Source organism: Eschrichtius robustus, chromosome 3 (assembly GCF_028021215.1).
Source record: "Eschrichtius robustus isolate mEscRob2 chromosome 3, mEscRob2.pri, whole genome shotgun sequence".
NCBI lineage: Eukaryota > Metazoa > Chordata > Mammalia > Artiodactyla > Eschrichtiidae > Eschrichtius > Eschrichtius robustus.
Window position 1 is genome coordinate 26838858 of NC_090826.1, and position 23436 is coordinate 26862293.

A 23436-nucleotide genomic window follows, 5' to 3' on the forward strand; every position below is an offset into this window, starting at 1 on the left:
CCTTTCTGCCTTCTCATCCATCTGGAATACTATTTCCTACGTTCTGGGGTTGCTGTAAGGTCTAGAAATGAACCACCTAAAGTGTCAGGCAGAGAGGAGAAACTCAGTCCACGGTAGCCATTATTTTTGGACCCTGGGGTTGTCTTGCTGTCCTGCCCCTCCCAGCACCTCTCCGATGCCTGCAGATTTGGTGTCCCTGTCTGGGCCACACACCTGTTTCTCTTCTCTTTGTCAGTTAACAGCCAGACTTGACCTTGGGCTCGTGGCCGGCTTCCTGCCCTTACCTTCCCCAGACGTGCCCTACTTCTTCAGTGTTGCTTTCAACCTAGGAGGACTTTTTAATTCACTGGGTTTAGAGCTCAGTAAAATTATGTTAGAAAAAATAGAAACTGATTTCCAAACGATTTCTTAAGATTGTTTTCGGCCCTTGGGGTTATCCTTGTTGTCGTTCTGCGGCTGGGACCGTCCACTTGCAGATGGCTGGTCTCTGCGTACCGACCGCCATGGGATGCATCTGCTAACACATCCACTGCGTCTTCTTTATCTCTTCTCTGTGTTTGTGGGGAGCAGGGCATGGGGCATCTTTCACACACATTTCGCTTTTTTAAGCTTCTGTGGTCTCTTCCGTAGGACTCAACTGAGGGAGAGGTATGTGTTTGTGTGTGTTCAGGCCCATACACACACGTGCACATCCACAAAATCCTTTGCTGTTTTCAATCCATAACGTCCTTCCTCTGATGGCAGCCGGCCCCTCTTCCTTTAGGGCCCCGAGTCAGGGCGGAGTGGGTGTCCTCTCCAGGGTGATGGGGGCGGATGGTGGCAGGGCAAGGGCCCAAGTCCCAGCAGTAGCAGACACGGGCGGAGAGACAGACGAAGATGGGCACTGGGCACTGTGCCAGGGGAGCTTACTTCCTGTCCCCTGGAGAACTGGGAACAAACCGATCACACCAGAGTTTGTAAAACAATAGGGGCAGTGAGTGAGGGGTGGGAACAGAAGAAGGCAAGAGGAAAGAGGCAAAGCAAAGAAGGAATAAGGGGAAAGAATGAAAGAAAATCAGTTGCCGTGATCTTTACCTTTGAGTTTTAACCTTCCCGAACTAAGGGTGGAGGTGTAGGTAGGAAATATACACAGAAGAATATATATTTTCCTAATGTCATTTTCTTCCCCCAGGCAGGGCCAACTTACCTGTCAGCCACAGGAGCCCCAGCGCCTAGGGGCTGCTACACTTTTAGGGGCCCAGGAAAGTGTTTTTAGTTTCTTTCAAAATCAGAAAGAAAAAAGTGAATATAATAATAATGGCCATGTAATAATGAATCCAGCCTGGATTATATTCATCTTTATAACAACATAGTTGTAAAGTACCATTTTTAATTTTAAACAGAGGAAAGGGTCCATGAAAGTCATAACACAGCCCTGCCCCTTGCCCTCTACTTGCTGACCCCTCAGGCCTCGATGACTTCCCCGTGTGGGGTTTATTTTAATTTCAGCCATTCTTGTTAGGCATCATTTGAATTTATCACCTTGCCACTCATTTTAAATGTATGTGCGTCTATTCAGGGTGGTTTTTCACGCATCGCCTTCCTAAGCCAAGCAACACCTTCTCTGCTCCAGCTCCGGGAGGGCCGGAAGCGAGCAGGGGCCTTCGCGGAGAGCTGTGTGCTGGGCCGGATGCTCCGAGGCCTTGGATGCTGGCGAGGGGCAGTGCGAGGGCTGCCTAGACCTGGAGCAACCAACCCCAGGTGACCCAGAGGTGAAACCTCGTGCACACAGGCACCTGGGACCCAGCGGAGCCCCAGATGTGGAGTGGCGGTGAGGGTGTGTGTGCAGGTCTTGGGACATTCTTGTTTCTTTCCTCTACTGTTCAATAATTCTGCAACTCAAAGTTTAGAGTCACTACAGATCACCTGTAAGGCCTGATTTATGTCATCAGAGGGGATTCTTCTTTTTTCATTTTTGCTTTCTATTTGTATGAGTAGGAAAAAGTAAAGATGGAGCAGAAAGGTGAAACCTCGGAACTAATTTGGACATGTTAAAATGATCCCACTGAAAGAATTTCTCCTCCTTCTTTAAATATTTGTTTTGGTGCAGAAAAACTCAATCAATTACTTATTTGTATTCAATAGTTGCCTTTATATATTCTGAAGATAATTTTTATTTCTTTATGTATAAATTATCTTAGTACCTACCATTTTAAGCTTAGACTTATGCAAGAGAGATGATCTAGAGAAAAAAATTGGACCCAAAGAGGGGAGGGGAGGATGGGGGGCAGGCTGGCAGAGTGCTTAAAGCTGGGATGTTTGAGGGCTGCAGCACTGCCTGGGCGTATGGTCTGAGACTCAGGCTGAAGTGGTGAAAATCCTCCTGGAGTTGATGTGAGGATGAAAGGAAGCAACGCACGCCAGGGACCGGGCAGTCAGTGCTGGTTAGTGGTTTTACAATCCCTTTCTCTCTCCTGGCATTTACCGGTCCCGCATTTCCCGCCAGCCCACCCCTCACACAGCCTGCTCCCTCCAGGAGCTGCACGTGTGTAGGGCCGGGACTGCCCGTCGCATGCGCTGCCACAGACAGGAGCATGGAAATAGAGCTGTCCCTGCTTAGGGTCTGGCTGATGACCCCCTTGCCCTGTTGGAACCCCACCTCTCTGGGCACTGGGATACTTCTCCCCAGAGCCGGGCTCACTAAGGTCGGGGAGGCACCTGAGAGAGGGCACTGCCTTCTCCAGAAAGTGGGGTCAGCGGGAGACGACACGGTTCTCAGAAGGGTGCGGCTTGCACACCTTGTGGGGGCAGTTCCTGCAGGTTCCCAGGCCCCAGAAGGAGGGCTGTCGGTGAGGAAGGACACAGCGGGGAGTGGCCGTGCCTTCTAGACTTGTCAGCTCCTCCTGGCAGGCCTGTGTGTGTGTGTGTGTGTGTGTGTGAGAGAGAGAGGGTGTCCAGTGGACCCACGGGAGCCTCCGTGTGTGTGTCTGCCCCTCTGTCTGTGTGATGGGGGGCCCTCCTGCCTTGCCCAATGCCAGGGATTGCAACTGCCCATCTATTACGCTCTCGGTGATGGATAGTTTTATATGTCAACTGCCTAGGCTCTGATGCCCAGTTGTTTGGTCAAACACCAGTCTAGATGTTGCAGTGAAGGAATTTTTTAGATCTGATGAACATTTAAATCAGTAGACTCTGAATAAAGCAGATTACCCTCCATAATGTAGGTGGGCCTCACCAATTAGTTGAAGGCTTTAAGAGAAAGGACTGAGGTGCCCCTTGAGAGGAAGGAATTCACCTCCAGACAGCCTTTGGGCTCAAGATTACAACCTCAGCTCCTGATGGAATTTCCAGCCTGCAGGCCTGCCCTGTGGACTCCAGACTTGCCAGCCTCACAATCCTGTGAGCTAATTCCTTAAACTAAATCTCTCTTTCTCTATATCTATATATACAATACAAACATACACACAATATGCACATATATCTCTCTCTAGAGAGTTTATATATATATGTATGCATATATTGTGTATATATATGTATCTCTCTCTCTCTCTCTCTGGAGAGTTCTGACTAATACACCTACTTGGATATTTTGCCGAGCCTAGTGGCTAAGAGCACAGTCTCTGGAGCTGCCTGCCTGGGATTGGATTCTGATCCTGCTTCTTATTAGCTGTGTGATCTTGGCCAAGTTAATTCCTTTCTCTGTGCCTCAGTTTTCCCATCTGTAAAAAGGGTGACAACAGTCTCCGACCCAGGTGTACGGAGGTGTCTGCCTCAGTGGCCGGCACAGGGCAGCACTGGGCACTCAGTCCCTCCCACACTGGACGTGTCTGTAGGGGCGTGTGTCTCACCAGCTGCCGGAGGTGGGGCTCTCAGTGGCGGTGACGAAGGCAGCCTGGCCTGGAGGCTATACCGCTGTACACACCGTGCTGACTGTGAGCTCCGCCTCGGTGGCCATGATGTCTGTGGGCTGGATGTTGCGGTCGTACATCGGGTTCTCAAACGTGGCCCGCACATTGGTGTTCTCGTGGCCAGCGTAGCCGTTGAACGGAACTTTGGGTCTTCTCCTGGGAATGAGAGAGAGCGTGACCAAGACGTCAAGAGAGGAGACTCGGGACCCTATGAGGAGAGGGAGGCTCTGTGTTCCCTTCAGAAGGTCACAGCTCGCCTGAGCCAGGAGGGCTCTGGGTGGGTCAGGGAAAGGGAGAGGGCCTGGCGCCCGTCGTGCGACACCCCCGTCCCTTCCCCGTACCTGTGCTTGTAGAGATAGAGCACAAAGCCCGCGATGATGAGCGCGATGAACGGCACCAGGATCGCGGCCGCCACCGAGCTGCTGTTGGAAGCAAAGTGGCGGCCGATGGACTCGGGGTCTGATTCCAGCAGCCTGAGGTCTGCAAAGTCCCAGAGCAGAAACTTCAGGTCACAGACACAGCGGCCACTGTGGTGGGGCTTGGGGTGCTGGCCGGGGCCCCCCACCTGCCTCCCCCATGCACTGGGCCATCCTCCCTGGAGAAGGGTGGTCAGTCCACACGAGCTGGTCAGGCCTGGGGAAGCCAGTCTGCGGGAGAACCTGAAACCGTGTCCCAGAATAAAACCTTAAAAGAGAGCAGCCCTTTAGAAGCTTCCAAACTTCTTTTGGCCATAGAAATTTTATCACATGAAACCTTACAAGGAAGCCAAAACATAAAGCACATGAAGGTGGACCTGCTCTGGAGGGCGTGGCAGCAGTGCTGAAGCGCCTGCCCCCTAGGGTCTCCCCTCCTCCTCCCCGCCCCTCGCCCCAGACTGGGAGCGCTCAGAAGACCACGGTGAGAGCCTCTGCCCCTGTCAGCGAACCGAGGGGGCTGAGGCTCCGTCCAAGAGGGGACGGCTCTGCCCGGCACACTGGCAGTCAGCCGCGAAGCCAGAAGAAGAACTCGGTTTCCTGAGGTCTCTGTGGTGTGTAAGGGGCCAGGGAACTGCCTTCAAGTCTTTGAAGGGCTGCTGTGTGGAAGAGGGAGTGCTTTTACTCCAGGCAGCTAAGACGATAGAGCTAAGAATAACTCCAGGGGAGGAGCAGGGCGGAGTGGGAAGCACAGGGAAGCAGGTTTCCGCTTAGGACAGGGAGGAGCTTTCTGAAGGTCAGAGCCGCGAGAAAATGCAGTGCGCTGCCTCGGTAGACGGGGGGGGGGGGGGGGGGGGGGGGGGGGGGGGGGGGGTGTCCCGGGGGACAGGGCAGTCAGCAGCCGGGGTGTATAGAGCTGCCCATCAAGCACCCGGGCCTGCCTCCTGTCTCCCCCTGAACTGCTTCCCAGAAGCCTCCCCACATTAGAGGCTCTGAGTCAAGGCCAGTCTCTGGCGTGAGGATGCCTGACACTGAGGATGCTTGGTCCAGGGTAAAGATGCTGGGGAGGAACTCGGGAAGGAAGCCTCCTTGACGCTTAGTTTTCCCATCTGTAAAATGAGGACAGCAATACCACCCTTCCGGGACTGAGACTGCCCTGAGAGCCCCACGTTGTAATGCTCGGGGGGTCCCGGGGATGCCCGAGGGCTGGCCAGACAGTGTTGTGGGACGCATCTGAGACCCAATGTCCCTTCAGCTGGGGGCTTTCAACTCCAGGGCAGAGCATGAAACTGTTTGGCAAAAGTTGAGGGTATTATGTATTGCGCTTCTTTCTGGGGAGATATTACACAGCTTTTATCAAAATCTCAAAGGCGTCCCTGATCCAAAAGAGGCTAAGAGCCCCTCTTGGACTGTTGAACTTCACCAAACCCCTGCCCTCCATGCCAACATACAAGTTCCTCCGCCACCCGCTCAAGCTTACACTCCAGGGACAAACGCTAGTTACCAAGTCTTTGAAAGCCGAACTGCCCAAAGCCTTGGCCCTTGACAGCGCCTTGGTAAATGAGGGTGCCTCCAGAAGACTCTGAGGAGACCTGTGAGGGCGGGAGCAGACAGAGTAAGATGGGAGGCACGCCGGGAGGAGCTAGAGGCCCGGCCAGCCAGGCCGGAGACACGCCCACAGGTACACGGTGCCAACAGCTGGGGTCACCCGCCTGCCTGTCACCTCCACTGACATCGGCTCTCTGCCCACACCCAGGCAATGGCGAGGTGCTGGGGATAGGGCAGGGGCTCCAACTGCTCATAGGAGGGAGGGAGACATTTTTATTTCTACTGGTCGAATCACTTAATGGGAACAATAACAGTACTTATGTCATAGGGTTGCTCTGAAGATTTATATGAGCTAATATAGGTAAAGCACTTAGAACACTTAATAGGCCCTGAGTAAATGTTAGCTATTATTATTGTGATGAAAAACTGAGTTTTAGAGCACCGCGGAGCAAACCAAACCATGATTAAAATGTATCTAGCAGATTGAACGTACTTTGGAAAGTTCATCCCAGTTCCAATAGCTATTAATTTGGGGGCGGGTAGCTGGGGACATAACTCCTCCTCGCTCTGTCTGTACTTGCCTCTGTGATGCTCGTGTACCAGACACAGACACGCAAACTTGTGGGCTGGGGACTGCTCGGCTGAGGGCGTGCTTGCTTTGAGGATGCTTGTGCTACTGGGGTTCCTTCTGACTCATGCTCCATCCCCAGGTGCAGCCCTCTGTCTGTTGTGCTTTAGGCTGACCCCCGCTCCTGTCCCCCCAAACACACCCTGGGTGACAGAGAAGTGGGCCCGATTGTTGGCTGTAGTCCCAGGCAGCCCTTCCGGCTGTTCCTGGCCCTCCAGAGTGGCATTTACACGTAGCCCTTGGCCCGCACTCCAGCTCCAGCTCCCAACTTTACCTTTGTTCTCTCCCCTCTGGCCATCCTCCCAGCACAATGGAGTCTGCTGTCCTGGCACAGCTTTTGGACTATTACTATTGACGCCAGCCAGGACCAGGATACCCGAGGGGATCCATAGAATACTCTCAAGAATCCCGAGGAACTAACCCCATGTACCAGCCCCTGGAGAACCACTTGCTTCTCGTGTGAGTATCAGCAAAGTCACTCAACCCACAGCCCTCTACCAGCTAGCCTTGTCCGTGAGGATCCACCTTGACGCCTCAGCTCTCTGCTCCTCTGGCCCCGTGACCTCTTCCTCCTTCCCACCCCTCCGCTTCTAGCTTCAATCATCCAAGACAGGGAAGCTGAGGATGTGACAGATGACTGCTCCACTCCCCTGCCTGTGAGATTGGAAGGTATGCGCAGAGGAGTGTCACTGCAGAACTTCCACCCGAAGAATGCCTTTGCATGGAACAAGTCTTTCCCACAAGGGAATGCAAGAGAGTTGTCTCCTTTCCCCCAGCTCCTGGTGTCTCAAGCTGTGCTCAGTCACCCACAACAGGCATCCTCAGACGTGAGAAGACGCTCAGTGTGCATCTGGGCCTCACCACCTCCTCCCAGCTCCCACCACCACATCGTGACCTTCAACTTGCTTGAATTTACTCATGTACTGCCAGCCTCCAATCTCTTGCTTTCTGCTCACACATCAGAACCTACTTCATCTCGCTCAGATGCACTGACCTTTAGACTCTCAGCCTCCTGGCCCTTGCTATGTTTTCCTGTGTTCACTTCACTAGCAGATGAGGACTCCCCTGCTCCCAGTCCTGGCCCCAAAGAAACCCTCCTCCCAAGTTTCCATATTGATCCTAAGAGTTTCCACCAACTTCCCCCCTCCTCCTCCCTACCAGTGATCTGGGAATCAGGGATGGGGCAAGGGCACAGGGAGGGCAAGGACTGAGTGAGGTTTTGCTGAACTTACATGCCCATCTAAGGCCCAGTGATCATCTTTGAACTTATTCACAAAGACCTCCACAGGCCCTGTAACCTGGTAAACTTGGAGGAGGAGATGGAAATCTTCTTTCTTGTAAATTCCTGGGAAAAGAGAGTTCAGAGGGTACACTTGAAAGATCTAGGAAAATTTCAAAACCCAAGTCTGTGGGTACGTGGGTGTGTGTCTGAGTGGGATTTCACTTGTAGATATTCGTATATACATCCCATGTATAACTGGAGTTAGGTAAGTGTAGTGTGGCCTGTGAGTTTGTACAGGCTGAATGTGAGGATACACAAGAATGTGCATATGTGTTAATAATCAACTGGATTACTGACCTGTGGTTGTGCTCCTGTTTACACAGGCATGTGTGAGAATAAAGGGAATTGGATTTTGTATATGTTATGGGGTCAGTTAATGCATGGGTGTGCTTACAATTCAGTGGGTACAGGAATGCATGAGGGCACGTATATGGGAGTGTGTGAATGTGTTTAGGACTATGGCTTAGAGCAACTGAGTGAATATGAACGTTAGTTGTGTTTGTGTGTGTGTGCATGAATGAGTGGCTGTGACTGCATGTGGGGTTGTGTATTCATGTGTACAGTCATTCACTCATGCATCCATCGTTCTACCCATCTATTCGAATAAACACTTGCTTTCTAAGATATTCAGTTTTTCTGATTATAGAAAATTTGAAAATTGGGGAAATTTTGGAAAATGCAGAGATGCATGAAGAAAGAAAATTCACTCCTGATCTCACTTCTGAGAAATAACCACTGTTAATATTTTGGTGTAATTACTTCCAATTTTCTTTCTTATGAATATAATTTTTTCCTTCAAAAACTGGAGTCCCATTTTAAATGCATTGTAGTAGGTGTATTTCCTCCCAAACTGGCATAATATTGTATCCAGCAGACATACTATAATTAATATATCCATTTCTTTTGAGACAATTTTCTATTCCCAGGTTTTATGTTATGGAAATAGCCCTGTAATGTGAACATTCTTTATTGGTAAATGATTCCCTCTATAACTATTTCTTATGATAAAAATTCATAGAAGTGTAATTAATGGGGCCAGTCATTTTCATGGCTCTTGATACAAGTTGCCAAATTATTTTCTAGAACTATACTATTTTATAGTTTGACCAGCACTGCATTAGTACCTTCACTGGACTAGCACCAGAGTTTATTGCTTAAAAAAATCTTAGTGGGATAAGTGGAAAGTGACATTTTATGCTTACTTTTGTTTGATTATTGCGAAAAATATTTTTCCATTTGTTTATTAACTGTCTGTACTTTGGCTTCTGGGAGTTCTCTGCCCCTATTTTTGGTTCAGTTTTTAGGGATATCCGTCTCTTTCTTCTTCATTTGTAGGAGTTCTTTGTATGTTCAATTTATTAATGTTTGTCATCTAACCATCTCCCTTTAGTCTGTGGTGCTTTTATCGTGTAAACAAAGACGAATAGACACTTCCTCTTCCCCTGCCTACCAGACTAGCCCTGCAAGATAGTACAAGGAAGTGACAGTAGACTCGTTCTTGTGAAGAGCATGCGCCCATCACCCATACCAGCCGCAGGCTTTCCCGGAGGTGGCCTGCCCCTTACCAGCCAAGTGCAGCTCCACGCCGCTGTGGTCAATCATGGTGGCGTTGACCTTGCTGTTGATGACCTGGAAACCAGTCACTCTGAGCATGGCTGGCTGCTTCTTCCCCTGGTACTCATAGGCCCCTTTCCATAGGGAATTCTTGGCAAAGACATCCCCAGGAACTAGAGGAATTGAGAAACAGATGTGAGAGGGGCTTTCACGTGTGCTGGTAGAATTGAGGGCACCTGACGATTGACCCCAGTTCACTCCCTGAGATTGTTTTCCCCAACATCTAACACGCAGGAGGTGGTGGAGTGTTCTGGCCTCCTTGTGATGCTCTGTGTCTCAGAGTGGATGGGTGGAGGGAAAGAGAGAGAGAAAGAAAGTGGATAAAGAAAAAAGAGAACATGAGGGGACGGGGGAACGAACTAGAAGAAAGAAGGAAATAAAAGGAGGGAAGGGGTTGAAAAGGTGGAGCAAGAGAAAAAGAGAGGCGAGAAAACCAATGTCATAAGATAGGAACATGGACTAATGGAGTCAGGCAGATCTGGAGTCTCATCTGGGCTGTCAATTATCAGTTGTTTGATTACATACAAGAGTCTCCACTTTCTCACCTGTGTAGGCCGCATCTGTAGTTCTGTAAATGGGGCTGTCCTGCTTATCTCGTCAGGGGCTGAATGATTGTATGTCACATGATGTTGGGCACATAAAAGCATATAATGAATGATAGCAACCAAAATTGTTATTTATCCTTATAATAATTTTCTAAGGAGAGTATTATGAGCCTTATTTTAACAAAAGGTAAACTGAAGCTCAAGAGGTGAAGTTTCTTTGTCCAAGGACACAGCTGGTCCGTGACCAAAATGGAACTTTAATTGAGTTTGATGCCAAATGTAGTTTTCTTTCTTGTATAACACACATGCTAATATGGTAAATAAAAGTATAAGGTTCAAAAAAGGATATGATAGCCTAGAATAATTTGCATTGGTCAGGCCATACCTGCAGTTCTGTGCCCAGTTCTGGACCTCACACTTTGAAAGACACAATACCTGTCTTAAAAATGTAACCATTTCCAGCAAGCTCCCTAGGCAGTACCTGGGTGTATGTGTCTGATCACACACTTGCCAGCCCTGTGCCAGAAGAGGTTGGCTCCAGACCTTGAAGCTCTGGACATGTTTCTAGAAGGCTTTGGCCCTCAATTCTGGATGCAGTTCCTGCTTCCTTCAAGCTCACTTCCTCCTGAGGTCTGCCTGGGGTTGGGAGGTGGGTGGGGAAATCTGTTCGGCTCTATAGACTGTTTTCACACCCTCCTATTGGGTACACAGAAACTCATGTGCATGTTTCTGGGTAAGTAGGTGAAGGAAGCAATACCAGTTTCTTGAGTCAAAGATCTAGACCATACCTACCTGAAGCTTGAGTGAGCGGAGGCTCCCGGGCAGTGTTGATGGGTCTCCCACTGGGCCGGACCTCTGCTGGGGAAAGAGAATGGAAGAAAACAGGTTCACCCTCTGGTCTATGTTCTATTGGAAAAATAATAGCCAGCTCTCTGACATTAGGTCAATGCGTTCTTTGAGATCTTGCTTTGGACTTATCCTCTTAGACCAGGAGGTGGACTACTTTGTCTGGTGAGATATAAAGAGTTAAAAGGAAATCCATTTACCAATTATAGTCATTGAAATATTAAGCAAAAAATCAGAATATAGCTATATATGTGATTTTTTATTACTGCATTAAATAACAGGATCTAGTAGTAGGTCCAGTAACTATTCTAATCTTGAAGTAGTCAGGAACATAAACAACATTTCTTTCTTTTTTTTGTCCATGCCACATGGCATGCAGGATCTTAGTTCCCTGATCAGGGATTGAACCTGTGTCCCCTGCAGTGGAAGCGCGGAGTCCTAACTACTGTACCGCCAGGGAATTCCCAACAACATTTCGTGATATCCATAACTATTGTAGTGTAATGTGGAAATCTCTGCAGTTTCTACTGGTGACAGATTGATAGGTATTGCTAACACTACTACAAGTTTTTGTCTATATCCTAAATTAAAGAAATGCTGAATTTCAGTAAAAGGTAAAGGAAAATAAAGATGTCTATTTCCCATCCTAGCACACAGATCTGCTGAATGCCGCTACTGAGGACCCTTGGTTGAAGGGCCTCTGCTTTCCTCCCAGAGGTCTGGCACAAAGGACGGCCTTCCGCCAATCAAAAGTGAAGTGCCTAAGTCCTGGTAAGGGTTTCAGTGGAGTGCTTCCCTCCCTTGGAGTCACGATATTAAGACAGAGAAGCCCTCACAGGCAAAGGCAAAGGAGAAGGCTTTGGGCCTGAGCCCGACAGCCTAGGTCTCGGTCCCAGCAGTGCTACTTAGTGATTGTGTGACCTCAACTAGTCACGTCACCACTCAGAGTCTTGTCTCCTCATCTGAAACATGGGAAAATACTGAAACACATCTCACAGGTCTACGCTAAATAAATGTGGTTATGAACGTGAAAGTCACAGTCAATAAATATTAATGTCTTTTCTTCTTTTGCAGAGAAACAACAGAAATATCTGTCTTGTTGCCAAGTAAAGGGGGGGACTCCCCCTACTGTCTCCAACTCTGAGGTCAGCTTATGTTCAGGTGTACAGAAGGCTGTGGACATATTTTCCACAGTGACTCCCTGAAGGCGCACCTCTGAACAAAATGCCTTTATTGTCTTAGGTTTTAGAAGATGAAGGGAGCAAAGAGGGAGAAAGCATTTTATGTGCCAGACACTGTGCTAGGCACTTTATTCATGTTATTTCATTTACTCCTTCTCTCAGAACTGTGAGGTAGACATTATTATCTTCATTTAATAGAAGAGAAACTTGTTAGAGGCAGAGAGGTGAAGGGACTTACCCAGGGTCTTATAGTAAGGGGTTGAGTTGAGATTCAACTGCATCTAAAGCATTTTGTATTTTTAAATGCAAGTACCTATTATAGCATTAAAAAAATACTTAAGAATAAATGTAACCAAGGAAGTGCAAGCCTTGTACATTGGAAATTACAAACCATCATTGAAAGAAATTAAAGATCTAAATAAGTGGAAAGATATCCCATGCTCATGGCTTGGAAGACTTAATATTGTTCAAATGGCAATACTCCCCAAATTGATCTACAGATTCGACACCATCCTTATCAAAATCCCAGCTGTTTGCAGAAATTGACAATCTATTCCTAAAATTCATATATAAATAAAAGGGGCCCAGAATAGCCAAAACAATCTTGAAAAAGAAGAGCAAAAAGGAGGACTTACACTTCCCAACTTCAAAACTTACTGCAAAGTTATAGTAATCAGGACTGGGCAGTAATGGTATAAGGACAGTTATACAGATCAATGGAATAAAACTGAGGATCCTAATATAAGCTCACACATTTGTGGTCAAATGGTCTTTGAAAAGGGTGCCAAGACAATCCAATGAGGGAAGAATAGTCTTTTCAACAAATGGTGCTGGGACAATTGGATATCCGCATGCAATAGCATGAATTTGGACCCCAAAACTCTTAGAAGAAAACACAGGTACAAATCTTTGTGACCTTGGATTAGGCAATGGTTTCTTAAGTATGATAGTAAAAGCACAAGTAAACCTATAAAATATAGATACATTGGAGTTCATCAAAATTAAAAGCTTCTATGTTTAAAAGGACACCAACAGGAAAGTGAAAAGACCCAAACTCATCAAATTGCATACATTAAATATGTGCAGTTTTTGTATATCAATTATATCTCAATAAGGCTGTAAAAAAATCCACACCTGAAAAAAAAAAGACAAAAATTAACACAGGATAAAATGGAGTTTAAATTTTAGGTGATGAATGAAATAAAAAAGAAAGTACTGTAAATTAAAAAAAAAAAAGGCAGTGAAAAGACAACCCACAAAATGGGGGAAATATTTGCAAATCATGCATCTGATAAGGGTCTTATATTCTAGATACATAAAGAACTCTTGAAGGGACTCCGGACCAAGATGGCAACATAGGAGGCTCCTGAATTCCCCTCCTCCCACGGATACACTGAATGTGCAGAAGAAAACAGATCAATTCTCTCCGAGAGAAATCCAGAAACTAGCTGAGTGACACCTACACATTGGGTGACTGAGAAAATACCCACATCAAAACAGGTAGGAAAGGCTGAGACACATTCTTGAAATAAACCCCACCCCTGGCACGGCACCATCCAATCAGGAGGGACTCCCAACTCCCAGGTTTTCCCTGAGAGTGCTGAGTTTGTACCACACATCTAGCACCCTGACTTTTAAGGCTGCCACCTGAGGGATGGGTGCCCAAATCACCTAGCTCTGAAGGCCAATGGGGCTTGGGGCATGTGTTCATGAGTTCCACAGGACTACAGCAAACAAGGAAGCAGTTTTTAAATAGACACAGTAGAAACCCCTGTGGCAATATACCTGGTCTCACACTGAGGGAGCAGGTAAAAATGCACATCTCCCAGTTTCTCCCTGGAAGGGGTCTGACTGCATACTTTTCCAACTGTTGCCTGAGAGTCTGCTTCTAATCAGCCTGCATCTAGGTGCTGACCTCTGTGGGACACTGATGGGTCTTGGTACACCCTCAACTACTGGGAGCCGCTAGGAATAAAGACGACAGCTTGGACAATCACAAAGGTTTGGGAGGCACCAGGAGATTGGGCTGCACTGACTGATGAGGTTCATTGCCTAAACGAGACCGGTCTGTGAAGATTGGGAGAGCTGCCTGTTTTATCTAATGAGTAGAAACCAACACAGAGAATCAGGGAAAGTGAATCAACAAGGGAAAATGTTCCAAACCAAATAATAAGATAAATCTCCAGAAACGGATCCTAATGAAACAGTGATAAGTGATTTACCCAATAGAGAGTTCAAAATAATGGTCATAAAGATGCTCACTGAGGTCAGGAAAGCAATGCACAAAGCAAGAATTTCAACAAAGAGAAAATATTTAAAAAGTACCAAATGGAAACCATAGAGCTGAAAACGTAATAATTGACCTGGAAAATTCAATAGAGGGGTTAAACAGCAGGGGTTTAAGTGGAAGTGAAAATCTAACGTAAAAACACATGAAAGTATAAAACTCACTGGTAAAGATAAATATATGATTAAATTCAGAATACTCTAATATTGTAATGTTAGTGGGTAAATCACTTGTAACTCTAGTATAAAGGTTAAAAGACAAAAATGGTAACAATAACTATAACTACAATAATTTTTAATTGGTATACAATATAAAAGATGTAAATTGTGACATCAAAAACATAAAATGTTGGGGAGTGTAAAAACGTAGAGCTTTTGTAAGCATTCCAAGTTAGGTTGTTATCAGCTTAAAAAAAGACTGTTGTAAATAGGTGTTATGTAAGCTTCGTGATAAACACAAAGCATAACCTACAGTAGATATACAAAATATAAAGTGTAAGGAATCAAAACATTGCCCTTGTACCAAAGCCAGACAAGGACACTTTAAGAAAAGGAAATTCCAAGCCTGTATCCCTGATGAACATACACGCAAACATCCTCAAGAAAATATTAGCAAACCAAATGAATGGTACATTAAGAGGATCATACACCGTGATCAAGTGGGATTTATTCCTGGGATGAAAGGATGGTTCAATATACACAAACCGATAAATGTGATACTTGTGCACTGTTGGTAGGAATGTAACAGTGTGAAGGTTCCTTCAAGAATTAAAAATAGATAATGTGTAATCATAAATGTAAAGGATCAGTAGTCAAATCTAATGTATAATTATGTAAAGGAATAATACGAAATTTTTAAAAGCTGGGTTGCTGTTATAGGAGCAGACATGAATAGTAGATATTCTCTGTAATGAAGAAAATAATAATGTAAACCGATACAAGGATAGAGATTTTTATTCTATAAAAAAAAAGAATTAAAAATAGAAATACCATATGATCCAGCAATTCCATTTCTATGTCTCCAAAGGAAATGAAATCTCTGTCTTGAAGAGATGTTCACTGCAGCATTATTCACAATAGCCAAACTATGGAAGCAAACTAAGTGTCCACTGATGGATGAGTGGATAAAGAAAATGTGGTGTATATATACAATGGAATATTATTCAGCCTTAAAAAGAAGGAAATCCTGCCATTTGTGATAACATGGATGAATTTGGAGGACATTATGCCAAGTGGAATAAGCCAGACAGGGAAAGACAAATATTGCATGCTACTACTTACATGTGGAATCTAAAAAGTCAAATTTATAAAAAGAGAGTAGAATAGTGGTTGTCAGGGGCTGGGGGGAAAGGGAAATAGGGAGAGGCTGGTAAAAGGATACAAGCTTTCAGTTATAAGATGTATATGTATAACATGGTAACTATAGTAGATAATACTGCATGGTATAATTGAAATTTGCTAAGAGAGTAGAACTCCTGTGCTCTCACCAAAAAAAAAAAAAAGATAAATATGTGAGGTGATGGATGTGTTAACTTGACAGTGGGAATCCTTTCACAATGTATATCAAATTATCATGTTGTATACTTTAAATATATTGCAATTACTTTGCCAATTATACCTCAATAAAGCTGGAAAAAAGAAATCAACAGGACATAAAGGAGTTCTTACAACTCAACGAGAAAAAGACAAATAGCCCAATTAAAAAATGGGCAAAGGATTTGAATAGACTTTTCTCCAAGGAAGATACACAAATGGCCAATAAAGAAATGAAAAGGTGCTCAACATTATTAGTCATTAGGGAAATGTAAATGAAAACCACAATGTAATACTACTTTATACCCACTTAGGATGGCTATACGCAAAAAGCTGGACAATAATGGGTACTGGCAAGGATGATGTAGAGAAACTAGACCCCTGGTGCGTTGCTGGTGGGAATGTAAAGTAAGTGTAAAGGCACTTGGCAAAACAGTTGGACAGTTCCTTACACTGTTAAACATTGAGTTATTCTATTCCTGGATACATACCCAAGAAAATTGAAAACATGTATATACAAACAGAACATGTACACTTATGTTCAAAGTAGCATCATTCATAATGGCCCCAAAGTGGAAACAACTGAAATGTTCATCAATGGACAAATGGATAAACAAAAGGTGGTATATCCATCAATAGAATATTATTCAGGCCTAAAAAAGAATGAAGTAATAACACGTTACAACATGGATGAACCTTGAAAAAATTATGCTAAGTGAAATGATCCAGACACAAAAGGACAGATATCATATGATTCCACTAACATGAGGTACCTAGAATCAGCAAATTCATAGATATAGGAAATACAATAGAGGGTATGAGGGGCTGGAGAGCAAGGGGAATGGAAAGTTATTGTTTAATGGGTACAAAGTTCTTGTTTGGGAGGATGAAAAGATTCTGAAAATGGATAGTGGTGATGGTTGCACAATATTGTGAATGTACTTAATGCCATTGAATTGTACACTTTAAAATGGTTAAAATGGTAAATATTATGTTTTGTATATTTTACCACAATTAAAAGTTAAATGTACCCTAAAAAAGAAAAATTATACCACTACCATTTGTGGAACACAAATATTACTTTCCCTAAATAAAAGAAATTTACAACAATTCATACAATGAAAATACATTATTAAATTCTAGCTCTGATAAAGGCTCTGAACCTGAAGCCTTCTCTCTCTGAGGGGCAGGACAGCAGAGTACTTAAGAGCATGGATTCTGAAGTTAGACCTGCAGGGTTTGAATCTCAGCTCTCTCCCTTTACCAGCTGGTGACCTTGGGGCACGTTACTTAACCTCTCTGTGCCTCAGTTTCCTCATATATTAAATGAGGATATGAGTAACACCTGCCTCACAGGATGACTGCAAGGATTGAGTTAGTACACGAAGTACTTAGAACAATGCCTGGAACGTGGTGAGGTGAGGTCAGCACCTGTAAGAGACATCTTACTGAATGCCATCCTAGCACCAAACCCATCCTTTATCCTTGCTGGATTCTTTACTTAAGACTGGACTCAGATTACCTTCTCCAGGAAGCCTTCCCTGATTCTCCCCTCCCCCTTAGGCTGAATTAATGCCCTTCCCATCAACCCCACAGCATTCAGTGCATCTCTATGTTCCTGAAGGTACTGTTATATCTGATAATGTGTGTGTCTTCCACAGCTGAATGTGAGCTCCTTTAGGGCAGGGTTTGTGTCTTTCACGTCCCCATCCCCCATGCCCAGCACAGCCACGCACAGTGATAATGCTTAATAAATAGAGAACAAATGAATGAAGAAGAGGGGGAGGGAGGTCTGAGACATCGCGGTAACCCTGAGGGATCTGTGAGTGGGTGCTGTTTTATCAAGGTTATGATATGCGTATATGCGTAACGTGTTATTCCAGTTTAGTGGAACACAGAGCTTTTCTCCGTCTGATGATTAAGTATAACCCTTAGACTACTGTATACTTAACACTGGGCAGAGTGTTTAAGCTCAAGCAGAAGGTAGCAAGGTAAAACTTGGGATGGCTTCACTCTGTGCCTCTTTAGACTACTCTGGTTTCATCTCCTAGACTCAACACCTCAGAAAATCAGAAGCAGGCTCCAGCTTCCGGAAATCGCATTTCTTTCTTCTCTTTGGCCCTCTTTCACTCAAGCTCAGCTGTCCCCTTTGGCCCCCCACCCTGGAGAAGCTCACTGAGGGGGCACACTCACCCAGGCAGACGGGCGGTTTGCCTGTCCAGCTGCCATCTGCTTTGCATGTGCGGTGCTCGGAGCCACCCTTGAGGGAGAAGCCCTCCTGGCAGGAATAGATGAGCGTGTAGCCCATGGAGGGCAAGTCCAGGGCCCCAACGTTGGCATGCGTCGGCGTCTCCGGCTGCTTGCAGTGGTGGGCTGGGTGACAGGGAAGACGCTGCTGGGAGACGAGGGTCTCCAGGAGGCCTCTCCACCACTCCCCTGTTCCGTGATGGACCACCCCCTTCCTTTCCCTTATGGGCCCCTTTCAGATCCAGCATCCCCTCCCCAGCCCCAGCCCCACCCCAGCCTTGATGTCTATACGAGTGGCCAAGATGGAGATCGTGTGGATATTGGCTCAGTCAACCCTGGGGGAACCTAAACCTGCAGCAATTTTCCTGAGGGAAAAGGAGTAATTATGGTCAAAAGCCTGAAATCTTCCATCCTGAGGGCAGGCCTTGTAGCTGTTAGTATTTGCTGCCATGGGAAAGTTCTTTCTGTTTCTTTGCGAAGGCATAGGAATTGCCTTCAAATATCAGAAAGGCTTCTGTGTGTAAATATCTTCTGTGGGGCTCCAAGGGGTAAGGGGTACAGAGACCAATACTGGTCCCAGTGAGGAGTTGTGAGCTCTCTGTCATTCAGAGCATTCAAGCATCTCCTAGATGCCCAGCTGGGGGAGACTATGAGTTGCCAGGAGGAGTTGTCTGGGCTGTAGGCGAAGCTTGCACTCACAGACACAGTCGGGCGGGGTTCCGCTCCAGGTCAGGTTGGGGAGACAGGTCCTGGTGGTGGAGCCCTGGAGCAGGTAACCTTTCTGACAACGGAAGAGCACGGTGCTTCCAACCTGCGGCCAGGACGAAGTTCCCACAATCACCTTCCATCCAGCGACGCTTCATCCCTGTCACCTGACTGCTTACTTTCCCACGACGTTACTCCTACCCACCCTTCTGTTTCTCTGCCTGATTAAATCTTATTTATTCCTTGAGGCAGCTTACATTATGCCTCTTCCACAAGGCCTCCCCCAGTTCCCTGGGCCAGATCAACACTCTCGTGGGATATATCATATTCTGTTGAGGGGGGCTGAGTGCCTGACCCAGAATCAGAAGACCCTGGGTTTGAGTTCTGGCATCTACATTTACTCACTGGATGCCAGGCTGCACGAAACTCTCTACACCTTAGCCTTCCTGTGTAGAGCTGGGATGAGTAGCCCTGCCACACTATGCTGGAATGTTGTGACACTCAAATGTGAGGGTAGATTTGAAAGCATTTTATAAAATGTGAAGAACTGTGCAAAGTAGAATATTACTGTGTGTGTCTCTTCCCTCCATGAATCTATAAAGTCTTTTAGGACATGTCCCCTACAGAATCTGGAGCTATGCTTTCTAAACAATCTCTTGAGCAGAATTGCTACCCTCCCTGCATCCCTTCCTCTGCTCCACTAGCCCCTCACCGTCTGACTTGACATTCCCTGCAGCCACCAGCTCCATCTCTCCATCTCTAATCTGTGTGGCATGACGCTGCCAGATCAGCTTCCTAAACTGCAACTCGGATCACACTATTTCCCAGCTCAAAACACTCACGTGTCTCTGTTACCTCTGGGAGCAAACTGAAATGCAAAGTGAAACCTAATTTCTGCTCCCTTCCTCCACGCCCATCACCTCGTTCAGCAAATGGTACCCCTATCCACCCAGTTGTGCAAGTCAAAAACTTCAAGTCATCCTTGATTCCTCCCTTTCCTTCAACCCCTCCATTCAATCCTTCAAGAAGTCTTCTTGGTTCTACCGACAAAATACCTCCCGACCCCTTCACATCTCTCTACGTTCACTGTCGCTACCCCGGCTCAGTCCCACCCTCATCTTTCTCTCAGGATGCTGCAATAATGTCCTATTTGTCTAAGCGCTTCCATTCTTAACCCCTATTGTTCATCCTCTCCTCAGGGTCCTGAGTGATAGTTCAAATGATGGATCAGATTAAGTCACCTTCAAATGGTTTCCTATGACATTTAGAATAAAATCCAAAATGCTTATCATGGTCTCAAGGCCCTATATGGCCTGGTCCATGCCCTTCTCTTTTCAAAATTTATTATGTGATATTTGGTGCATAGAAAAGAATATATGGCACATATACAGACGTGAATCATCATAATAATATGGACACCTTAAGTGGAGCCCACCACTCAACCTAAGGGTTACAACATCATTGACATGTTTGTCACCTGTGTGCTCCTTCCCTGCCCTGTTCCTCAGCTCCCCTCGGTGAAAACCAGTCTCTTGAATTTTGTGTTCTTCATTTCCTTGCTTAGTTAAAAAATAATTCTATCACATATGCCTACATATATCTCCAAACAATATAAATTTTTCTTGGTTTTAATCTTTCCAGAAATAGTATCCTACCACTTTTGACGTTCAACACTATGTTTCTAACGGTCATCCATGTTGTGTGGAGCTATAGTTCCTTAATTTTCACTGCTGTGTGATGAACCATCCCGTGGCTACACCAGGATTTTTCTCATTTCTTGGTAACACATACGAGAGCATCTCCGGGGTTGCTTACTCTGGGTCACAGGATGTGTGAATATTTAACTTCACAAGGCAGTGCCAGGCGGTTTTCAAACCCAGCCTAGCTCTTCGGCCTCACGTCCTTCTCCTCTCTCTTTATGTTTCCGACCCGCTGGCTGGCCAGCTTTCTGGTCCTGCAACTTGCAAGTTCCCTACCTGAGGCTCCTCTGCCCTGGCCGTTGCCTCTGCTGGGAACGCCCCCGCCCCCCGACCCCCAGCTCTGCACAGGGCTGGCCCTTCCCACCATGGGTGCCACAGTTCAAGTATAGGAGGCCTCTTCCCTCACTCCGCTTCCTAAAACGGCAACTCCCCATCACACCCTTTTATATTATGCTATGTGTAGTGTCTATCGCTCACAGAAGTGATCTTGTTTATTTATTGTCACCAGCCAGGGAACTCCCGTAGAGCAGGCACTTGGGCTGTCTTGTTCCCTCTGTATTCCTAGCGCCTAGAATAGTTCACGGCAGTAAATACTTGATAAATCCCATTGCTGGGTTAGATCCCAACCCGCCATTTCCGGCTTAGTCCCTGATATCCCCTGGGCACATTGGGGGCTCCAGTTCATTGTCCTGCCTTGAACACTCCCATACTTTCCTGCTTCCTCCTGCTCAGAGGGTCCCATCCAGATTGTCCACATCCTTTCCTTTTGAAGTGCATTCTGAGATGTGTCCCTGGAGCCTGTATCCTGCTGGGACGGGCCCACTGGGCAGGGGACTGTCTCCCATGTGGCACTTGCTGGCTCCCGCCACCCTGTCTGAGCCCCGTAGGGTATGGGTGCCCTGGGGACAGAAGGTCCATCTGTCTCTCTCATTTCTGTCCCTGCCCCAATCACGAGGGGCTGCTGGGAAGTGTCTGTGGAGCTACACGCGAGTCAGTTCTTCCACATCAGCTTCTTGGGGTTGGTGTAAATGCCTGCCTGTTTCTGAGGGGGCATGTTGTGCAGCCTGGCTTGAAGAAGCAGGCTGCTTTCTCTCTCCAGCTTCCAAGGTCTCATGCCCCCTAGTGCTGTCCTGAGGAAGGTCCCTGGGCCCTCTGAGACTGAAAACAGTGACAAGAAGGGACAAAAGGCAGAAAGGTTGACCTCGTTACCTGGTAGCCCTGGGAATTGTTCTGTATCCCAAACTGTGGCACGCCAGGGTCCGCACACGTGGTCAGCGTGGGGTCTGGATTGCAAAACAAAGAAACAGACCATGGTCAGGGAGGCTTTCATCACCCCTGCTCACTCTGAGAAACAGATACAGGATAGAGGATGGAGTCACGCCCTGACTTCCCTGCCCTTGGGAATCTCCCCCCAGTCATGCCCCAGCTGACGATGATTCCCGGCAGCACGTGCGCTCTGGCTACTTCACCTCCTGTTCTGAGTAGCTTAGAGGAGCGCTCGCCCCTTTTTGCAGATGAGACCGATGAAGACAGGGAAGAAAATTCATCATCTCGGGCCCCAAAGAAGGATGCCCACCAGCTGGGAAACTCTGCTCCCGGTCACCTCTCACCTATGCAGCTGGGCTGGGTGCCACTCCACGTCCCATCTGACTGGCAGAACCTCCGTGGAGAGCCCACCAGCACCAGAGGGGGTTGGCAGGAGAAGGAGACAGAAGACCTGTAGGAGAAGCCTCGGTCCTCTCTCCTGCCACGGGCCGGGACGCCAGGATCTCCGCAGAACACAGCTGGGAAGACGAGGGAGAAGGGCAGGTCCAAGTTGCTTTCTAGAACTCAGTCTGCTCGCCCCCCTTAACACCCACCCAGCCTTTGGTCCTTGTACTGCTTTCCTCTTGGTTCCACTTCAACTCTGGCTGTGGGGCAGCCCTGGGTCAATGATTACACCTGCCTCAGTGCTGCTGTGTGTTTCCTCTCCTTTCCACATTCAAATGCTTATTAATAATCATATCCATGTAACAGAGTAACATTACAGGAAGTCTAGAACATGGAGAAAAAATAAACTATCATTGTACTACCCAAAACATTTTTTGCATTTTTGTGTTCATTCCCTGAACTGTTTGTTCAGTTGTATGGAAACTTGTGCATGGCCGCAAACCTGATGTCCAGGTGCTGTCACCCTTGCTTTGTTCACTTGATACTCTGTACACATTTCCCATGTTTATGACATCATTATCACTTATTGGCTACATAAATTTGCAATGAGATGGTGTAACATGATTATCATAACCCTCACATTAGGCATTTTCTATTATTATAAAGTTACTTATGGCTTTTCTTTAACTCGTATTATTTTCTTAGGGGAATTCTCTAGGAGTGAACTTACTATCCTTAAGGGTTTGAGTGTGTTCGCAGCTCTTGATGCGTATTGCCAAATGTCTTTCCATAGACTGTGCATTTACCCTGCAGTGAGCAGTATCTGAGTGTGCCCATTTCATTCGGATCAGCAGAGGGTATCTTTAAAAATTGACTGTGGAAGGCCAAGTTCCCCAAGACATCACTTCAAGCATGAGGAACCTTCTTCATGCTATGGTGTGTGTGTGTGTGTGTGTGTTTACATAGAGTCATGAGGTTCACAATCAGGTGCAAAATCAAATGGAAGCCTGGCCCTGGAAGCTGCGGAGTCTGGACGGAGCAACCAGAAGTCGGTTAAAGGCTGAGCCAATTGGAAGTCACCACATCCAGGAAGAGACAACTCAAAGAATAAGAAATACGAGTGGATGACAGAGAGCAGCTCAGTTGGGCTAAGAAGCAACGTGATGCCAATTAAAATAATGAGATATCTTTTTAAACTCCTCAGGCTGGTAAGTATTAAGAATATTGGTAAAATCAACTGTTAATGAGGGTGTGAGTCAAGAAACCTTCTCATCAACTGCCGGTGGGAGTGTAAACTGGGACACCGTTTCTAGAAGACAGTTTGGCAACATGCGTCAAAATGTATAGCATGCACACCAGCTGGCCCAGCAT

The 23436-nt window shown here is 46.4% G+C and overlaps 1 protein-coding gene across 2 annotated transcripts in view; it reads right to left on the minus strand.

Annotated features, from left to right (window-relative positions):
- Nucleotides 1-3883: 3883 nt before the first annotated feature.
- Nucleotides 3884-23436, minus strand: part of CSMD2 (CUB and Sushi multiple domains 2) — a 645193-nt gene continuing 625640 nt past the window's right edge. Inside the window, exons 61-70 of one of the 2 annotated variants that reach the window (XM_068537861.1) lie at nt 22026-22199; nt 21625-21698; nt 18710-18821; nt 17957-18136; nt 10710-10772; nt 9324-9485; nt 7709-7821; nt 5805-5892; nt 4229-4367; nt 3884-4043 (exon numbers count right to left, since the gene is read on the minus strand). In XM_068537861.1, coding sequence (XP_068393962.1) covers nt 3884-4043; nt 4229-4367; nt 5805-5892; nt 7709-7821; nt 9324-9485; nt 10710-10772; nt 17957-18136; nt 18710-18821; nt 21625-21698; nt 22026-22199 — 1265 coding nt within the window. Of the gene's footprint in view, nt 4044-4228; nt 4368-5804; nt 5893-7708; nt 7822-9323; nt 9486-10709; nt 10776-17956; nt 18137-18709; nt 18822-21624; nt 21699-22025; nt 22200-23436 lie in introns of both variants that reach the window. The other variant, XM_068537860.1, reaches the window with a different exon arrangement.